Raw genomic sequence first — 8,659 nt, forward strand, 5'->3', positions numbered from 1 at the left:
TATGCTCATGTACATGTACTCGTACTCGTAAAACCACCCCTGATGCAACCGCACCCGATACCACTTTAAAGGGCCGTTCACATATCGCGTCTAAAAACGCGTGGTGAGCGCGGCCACACCGTTTCCATAAAATGTTTCTCCTTTCCACGAGCAATTGCGCTCCCGTGGCGCCTGGAAAAATGAGCGCGCTGCACCGCATTTGAAATAACGAATTTGCACAGGCAAAACACGCGATATGTGAATGGCAACGGCCCTTTATGGCAACCTGACATTAGCCTAACCTCTCGTCAGTTGAGCAGGTAGTTGGAGGAGGAGTAATGTCATCCGTTTGGAGATATTTTAAGATAAGATATTTTAAAAGTAGAGCAGACTGCAAACTATGCTCTGCTAAATTGTCAAGAGGAGGGGTGAGAAATAGCTCCTTTAACAAAAGCAATTTGATTATACAAGTTGTATAGGCCTGTTTACTTTGTTACAGTCAGAAAGTGAAAAATATCTGATGAAAATAAAAGATTGTTACAAGAACTGTAATGGAATTATTAAGTACTCATATTGGTACTTGGTATCGGCAAGTACCCAAATGTAAGTAGTTGTACTTGTACTTGGTCTGAAAAAGTGGTATCGGTGCATCCCTTCCAGAGGGGTTGTCAAGCTTCACTACAGGGCCACCACATTTGCATGTTTATTTGAGTGGGTGTGCGTGCCTCACCTCCTGACGTGAAGCTCATGTATTTCTGGTTGTTGACAGTCTCTTTGGAGTCGTAGAACTTGAGAACATCTATAACAGCCTGAGGGTTTTTCTTCTGTTCCAGCTTAGTAATATTAGAGGTTTGCAATAACCGAGCCCATTGCTCTGGTATACCCTGTTTATGTGTACATTGGAAATAGAAAAAAAAAAAAAACATGGACATAAAAGTAAATCATAAATCTTTTGCATGTGCCAAACACAAATGAAAAAGTAAGAACCCTGAACCAGACTTTGTGACACTATTAGCAATTTCTAAACCAGGGGTTCTCAAATAGCATATCGTTGTCCGGTTCCGGGGTTCGAACCCTGGTTTGGTTCCAACTGGACCGCGAGACATAATGTCAACAGTAGCGCCGTTTCTGTGCGCATTGTTCTAAAAATCCTCCATATAGTTTCTGATTTTCATAACTAATGCTATTATTTACAACAAACACACATGCCATATCCATACATACAGGGCTTGACATTAACACCCGCCAACCCGCCAAATGCGGGTGGATTTTGCTCGTGGCGGGTAACATAGTCACTCCAACTAGCCACTGTGGCGGGTTGAATAATTGTAGTCTTTTCAAAAGGCATCTGAAATAAGTGTGACACTACAACTCCCATAGGGCTGTCAACGAATATTCTAAATTCGAATATATATTCGAATAGTTTTAAAAAACAGAATTTCGAAGGTGAAAATGAATATTCGAATGTGGAAAAACGCCCGCGGTAGCAGAGGCGCGGCTGTCTGCTTTGCGTGTGGGCGCTGCCTGCGGGGTCAGGGACAGGTAACAGGAAGAAGCGTTAACTTTAAAACAGAAACATTATTAAAGTGTAGGCTACTGTAATGACTGAATATATATTGCATGAATAAGGTAGGTTAGATACAGCAGTTTCATGCACTTCAGGCTTCCACTGGTTTGATTATTTACCGTTTCATGTCAAGGAAAAGTTCCATGTTTACCACAGCACAGCTCGCTCGGAGCGTCCAATGTCGGTTCTATATAGGCTAAAAACTTCAATTATTGTTAATAATATTTGTTTCAATCACTGAATGAAGCCTGCTATATAAGAGTCGCGACCTTAAATTGCTTGCAGAAAACTCTTGATCAGCACTCAACATTTGCTTATTGTTGTTGTTCATTTAAACCGTTATGCGCAGAGAGCGTGACGCCTCATTCGCGCCGCAAGACCTCCAGACGCGCGTAAACGCGTCTTTACCATAGACTGTAAAAAGGTCTTTACACTCGCGTCAGACGCTCTATTCGCGTTTGGTGTGAACGCAGCATGAGGGTGAGGGTGAGAGAGAGAAAGAGTGCCTGCGAGTGAGCGAGCGAGAGTGAGGTCTGCGGTCTTGGCCATTAGTTGATTTACTTGTTTTTGTGTAGGCAGGGGCGTAGCAACCGGGGGGGGGACGGGGGGGACACGTCCCCCGCACTTTTAGAAACACGGGATTCTGTCCCCCGCATTTATTTTAACCCAGCGTCAATATTTCCGCCCGTGTTCTCTGATTTGTTACTTAGATTTGAGTGAACTAACATTCAGCCAATCACAGCGCGAATCATCTCTTGGGTGTGTCTGCATGAGCTTCAAATCTCTTGTTGCTCTTGCGAATTTTCGTTCGTTTAGTCCCTTTGCTGTTTGGCCGTCTGGAGTAAAATGCACCCCAGACAAAAAGCAGAGGACGATTACATCCTTTTTACAAACACACAAACACATTATGTTAACAATAATTTATTTGCACACAAAAAAAGCATCATGATCAGTTTTTTGGCTGTCTGATGATGACAATGAGATCGTGAGGTGCTTGAAAGCAGCTTTTGACGCGTTTGACGCGAGTTCGAATCCGCCTTTTGCCGAACTCGCTCTTCTCCATTTTCCCAACACATATGAGATGTCAAATTTATAGCCTAACATAAAGGTCTCTAGCGTTATATTTTGCCAACAAACTAAAATTGAAACCGTGATATGGCTTTGTTGTTTGTTCCTTTCTAAAACAGAACAAGACTTTAACTAATTAGCCAGTCTGTTTGTGCTGCGTGATACAAAGAAAAGTGCGCACTTTGCTCACCGATCAGCTGGTGATCTGGCGTTAAAAACCACTCAAGGGTTTATTTCTTGCAAGTGAAGAAATTAGGACAAAAGTATTGTAATTTGTAATATTAAATATACTTTTGAAATATTCATTTTCATTTATAAAGTATAGACATTTATAGGCTATGATTTTACGTCATATAATAATATAATAATGATTTGTATAATTATTCCTAATAACTGTTTGGCATTCTAAAACACCAGTGATAATGTAATGTAGACTGATAGTCTATATAGGCTATCATAACTAAAAAGATGTTTGAGCCCTCTTTAGGTACAAGTCAATGCTTTTTCTTTGTTCAATGTGCATAGTTCATGGGTTGAATCCGGTTAAAGCTCTTAATTTTGAGCTCTCAAAGTGCAGCAGATTAATGCATTTAACCTTAAAATGCAAAAAAAAATTCTTTCGGGGGAGCATGCCCCCGAACCCCCCTAGAAGGACAGAGGTCCACCCAACATAGGGGGTATCACCATACAGCTTTTGTCCCCCCCACTTTTATAAAGGCTGCTACGCCCCTGTGTGTAGGTAATAGGTTGTCAAATGTGTTTAAACTTAAATAAACTACCTATACAAGTAGTTATGTCTCTTTGTATTAATTTGCCCTGTTATTGACGTAATGCGAGTCATTGACAAAATGCGCAACCATGTTCGAATAGTTCGAATATAGGCTATGTGGTTTTTTTTAGAGAGAATATTCGAACGTCATTTTTGAGCAATTTTGACAGCCCTAATGAGTATTACATGCACACAGTGTATGCCGGTGGAGCTATGTGGCGATATGTAATATAATACATGGTTTTATTTTAAAGAAGGAGCTTTACACACAACCTTATCAGAGCTAATGATAATGACCTGTTTTGTGTAGTCTTGATTTGGGTGTGTACAGTGGTTTTACATTTAAAAGGGTTGTAAATCTAGTTCAAGTAAATTTTAGCACGCCATAGTCGACTTTTAAAAGGTTATTTCACAAAAACAAAAATGTGGCTAGTAAAACTGCTGTGTGGCTAGTAACTTTGGAAAACCACTAGCCACATTGGCTAGTGAGCAAAAAAGTTAATGTCAAGCCCTGCATACATATAGTACACACATGCCAAATGTCATAATCACAGAAAACAATGACTCTCAAATGAAAAACCTAAAACCCCAGAGACTGGGTGAACTCACAGTGAACTCCCCCGTTACTGCGTCAAAGCCTACATGGATAGTGTGCTCGAAATCAGAGGGCAGGGATATCTCTGGACGCTCTTTCTCTTTCTTCTTATTGGCTGTTGAATAGAAAAACAAACACACTTTTAAACCTTTCCGATCACCTCATCAAAACAGTACCATTGGGTTTGAATGGTACAGTATCGCCATTCAACATCTCTGCTTGTTTGCTTAAACCAGTGTGGATTATACTAGTAATTACTGGTTTGGAGGAGCAGGTGAAGCCGACTAGCCAAGGAAGTCTTGTTGGTGAAGCTAGTTAGCCTGTTAACTGTCAGTGTCCTGGCAGTGGGACGTTTGGCACACTTTTATTATTTTCCTTTTTTCCATATCACATATTTTCATAATCAAGATAAATGAGGTATCATTCGAAAATTAAACACTAAAAAATCATCCTGTGAAAAACATTTTGAAATTGGACATTGTGTTACCATGGAAACGGTGCTTTAAAAGCTTTTAGCGGGCTAAAATTTGTCCAGATTTGGAAGGCAACTTGGTTAAACATATTGCTTTGATCCAAGTTATTTTGTAACATATATATTTTGTATAACATTTTTTTTTTAGTCAGTACATTTGAATTATAGTAAACTGAAACTTCTATAACTTTTTACACTTTCATTGAAGTGTACATCTGCTATAAAATTCTGAGCGTCTTCTTTAAAAAGAGCATCCAAAGCGTTCATGAAATACAACCATTTAAGTTCAGATTTAGGCTCAAGGGGTCCTTTAACTGTAAACAGGTTAAAGGAACAGTTCAGCCCAAAAAAAATTATATTATTAGGTCAGCACAGAAACTGTAGATTTTTGCAGAACTTAATGGTCTGTCATTTGCAAAGTTCTACCCATCCCTTATATGTTTTTATTAAATATTTTGGCTAATTTAATTACGCTTTAAGCGTTTTACCATATTTAAATACATTTAGCATATTTTCCCCCACAAAAAGCACAAAAAAATGTGAAAACTAAAGTGTACAGATTTTGTGTGGGACAACTGGGTGCACATACTTTTGTCTCCCCCGGGAAAGATGGACCTGAGACGGGCTTTCTTGTTCTTCTCTTCTGGAGCCATTGGAAGTGGTTTGGAACTGTGTACTGAGGAAGGGTCACGGGAACTACTGTTCATTCTCAAGGGGGGGGCAGGTGGTTTTTCTTCAATATCGACACTATCGGACATCTTTAGTTGCACTCCCTATGGCCTGCAAAGACAGAAAGAAAGTTTTTGTAAAGTCCATTTTTCAGATATATGATCATTGAAAAATTGGTACACTTCACAAGGTTCTAAACATTAAAGTGCCCCTGTAGTCAATAATTGTATCCCTTAAAACTCATCTTTGAACATCAAAATGACATATTTAAACGTTTTTCCAGTGAAAAAAAATTCTTCATGTGTTATAATAGCTTGAATGTAACTCTACACCCTTGCTTCATTTAGTATACACAGATCCATATGCAAATTAGCCCCACCTCCACTCATTCATACAGGGTCATCTACAAGTCGATGTATCAGAAGTAATCTCTACAACATCGGACACATAACGGCAATTAATTTGATTAGCCTTTTGCTTGACTGGGTTATCAAATAGCTAATAATGTGTTGCTAATGTTACAAAAACCATGTTCTTGTTCGCCATCTCAGAGTCAGACAGCTGCCTTCTAAAAATCTGTATCTTTAGAAAAGCTTTGAACAACTCAGAACGTCAATGGAGAAAGGCACTTTATGATGAAGGTTCATCATAACATCGTAATATACATCATATAGATAATTAACTGGGATAACCAGGCTTCTCTTGAGACTCCCCTGCTTCAGAGCATAGTTAATGATAAGTTAAAGTCCGCCTGCAAATAGACAGTATTGGTTACAACATATTTGATTTGACTCGAGTCAGTGGGGAGGGGGAGGGGATACACCGCTCTACAGTAATTTGAAAGTGATTGCAGTACCAGTTTTGGCCACAATCTTACATGTATGTATGTATGTATGTATGTATGTATGTATGTATGTATGTATGTATGTATGCATGTATGTTTGTATGTATGTATGTATGTATGTATGTATGTATGTATGCATGTATGTATGTATGTTTTTTTTTTTTTTATTTTTTTTTTTTTTTTACACAAAATGCCACTTTAGGATTGTCTGGTCCACCTTCAAGTGGTGTGACCTCTGTAAAAGAGCCTTCCAACACAGAGTGAGACTACCAGAAAACAAATCCATCATCAAGTCTGAATAATATTTCCAGTGTTTGTCTTTCTTCTCCTCACCTTTGGAAGAATCAAAGGCAAATTTCACTACAACCTCCCTCACTCGAGAATCCACAGGGCTCCAAAGCAATCTACTACCTGACAGCCTATGCAGCATTAGGTCACCAAAGAGTGAAATCAGATGAGGAACACACTAGGGCGGCATTTGGGACAGGGCCAGAAGATGCTGCCCTAAATCCATTCTTTTGATTTAGAGGAATTTTTAAAAAAGCCAGTGTTTATACTCTTCAGTAAATAAAGATACTAATGGCTTATTTATTTAAGAATTGTCTCTGGATTAAAACTAGTCAAGCAGAACATACTATAGAAAAAGAAAATCACCTTTGAAGAAGAACCTTTGAAAATCTCTGTGCATCTCTACTCCAACACTCCCAGAAAAAAATGATACAAAAGATGTCACTGGGGTGGAACCCTTTTAATAAGGTACCATTTAGGTAAAAAAAATAAAAAAAAGGACAGGTACCGCCAAAGTGACAGGCTTTTTTTCCCCCTGAAAGTGATTAAATTAAGAATTAGCTAATGTTAATCAAACACTGAACAATCATAACATTCCCAACATTCACTGGAAGGAAAACACACACACACCCACACAAACAAACACAAATGCGGTTTCATCTTTTCAAAGTAATCAATTGTAATTAGCCTGTGACCCTGTGGATGTCATAGATTTTTGCCATTATGAAAGCATACATCAGAAATGACGTCCATAAGCCTGTCAAGTGCAGTGTATGTACAGTATGCATTCTAGTAACAAACTTTGTTGGTTCGTTTTTCTAATTTCCCTATTTCCAATTTCCCCATTCCATATACAAATGTACAAACCCTGGGCAGAGCCTATACAACCTTGTGCCACAATATCGGCATTTTGAAAGAAAAAAAAATAGAGATATAAACAATTTCTTTCATCATATAGCAAAATGTATGGCGGCTCACATAGTGAGACAAGCCGATAAGCAAGCATTAGTCAAAGATCACAACTGTTCTGTTTATCTGCTAATGTGTATCTGCCACAGCCAACTGCAAAATCAAACAAAAGAAAGAGTTTGCAACAATTGGTCATCTTTTGTCTGGGACAGCCCAAAATCGTACAACGTACGGGCATTAAAGGGTGATTGCGGTTCTTCCAATTTCATGCTGCCAATAGGGGCTTTCGCACCGGATAGTTCTAGGAACTTAGTTCCAGGAACTAGCCATCAGGATGGTTCCCCGGGAACTAATGGTTCCCCTAGGAACGTTTTCCTGCATTCGCACCACCAGTAAGAACTCTGAAGTGATGTAAGCCGCGCTTGTTGTTGGGACTTATTTGAAGGCACGGCGGACCTTTATTTTGACGGCGCTGAGAACATTCTCTGTGTTCATTAGTTTACGATCTGTCTAACAGTCCTGTCTAATACGTTATTGGATAGAACTGCAAACGTATTAGCGTATGCCGTGTGGTTGCTAGCTGAGCAGAATAATCATGTTTCTCTTGGTCCCTTCAAAAGTTGCATTGGATTTTCTCCTTAGCGTAAAGGTTAAGAGGCCCCATCTATCACCGTTTTCCATGTTCGTAGAGTTAGTTTGTGGAGTAAACATATAGGTTATAATCTGTGTGCTTACACAGAATTTTTTTTAAATGGCGGGTGCTGGTGTTTCGCGTGCGTTCGGCCAATCATCGTACACTAACGTCACGGATAGTTCCTATAGTGCTGGTTTAGAACCTAATCTGAAGTAGGAGCTAAATTAGTTCCTCCAAAATTAGTTCCTAGAACTAAAATCGTTCCCAGTTTCCTGCGGTGCGAACATGCCGACATCCTGGTACTTTCGCCAATAGTTCTAGGAACTGTGAAAAGTGAAAAGAACTGTGATAATTATACTAATAATTAAATAATAATAATAAATAATAATAATAATAATTAAATAATAATAATAATAATTAAATAATAATAATAATTAAATAATAATAATAATTAAATAATAATAATAATAAAATAATAATAATAATAATAATAATAAAATAATTAATAATAATAAATATAATAATAATAATAATATAATAATAATAATAATAAAATAAATAAAAATAAATAAAATAAATAAAATAAATAAAATAAATAAAATAAATAAAATAAATAAAATAAATATTATTATTATTATTATTATAGTACTTTGTAAATGGAAGTCATTTTAAATGTTCAATCTGTGAGCAATTCACCTGAGAGAAATGTTCAATTTTGTAATATTTAGGAAGGCTGGATCATAAAATGACAAACTGGATTTAAATTCCACAATAATGTCAAAAAGATATTCATAAGAGCACATGCATCGTTCCATCAGGGCCACATCACTGCCTTTTATTTTGTTGAAAAAGTAGTAAGGGGCTC

At 37.8% G+C, this 8,659-nt stretch overlaps 1 protein-coding gene and 1 long non-coding RNA gene across 3 annotated transcripts in view; both read right to left on the minus strand.

The window, feature by feature from the left end:
* Window positions 1–8,659, minus strand: part of LOC309499671 — an 84,661-nt gene that overhangs the window by 61,066 nt on the left and 14,936 nt on the right. The window lies entirely within an intron of this gene.
* LOC309499620 (serine/threonine-protein kinase PAK 3) overlaps window positions 1–8,659 on the minus strand; it is a 57,018-nt gene that overhangs the window by 24,504 nt on the left and 23,855 nt on the right. For both annotated transcript variants that reach the window (XM_082170973.1, XM_082170972.1), the window contains exons 2-4: window positions 5,040–5,230; window positions 3,993–4,093; window positions 710–863 (exon numbers count right to left, since the gene is read on the minus strand). In XM_082170973.1, coding sequence (XP_082027099.1) covers window positions 710–863; window positions 3,993–4,093; window positions 5,040–5,208 — 424 coding nt within the window. In that variant the 5' untranslated portion in view covers window positions 5,209–5,230. The remainder of the gene's footprint in view (window positions 1–709; window positions 864–3,992; window positions 4,094–5,039; window positions 5,231–8,659) is intronic.

Source organism: Leuciscus leuciscus (assembly GCF_965113295.1).
Source record: "Leuciscus leuciscus genome assembly, chromosome: 5".
Classification (NCBI taxonomy): Eukaryota; Metazoa; Chordata; class Actinopteri; order Cypriniformes; family Leuciscidae; genus Leuciscus; species Leuciscus leuciscus.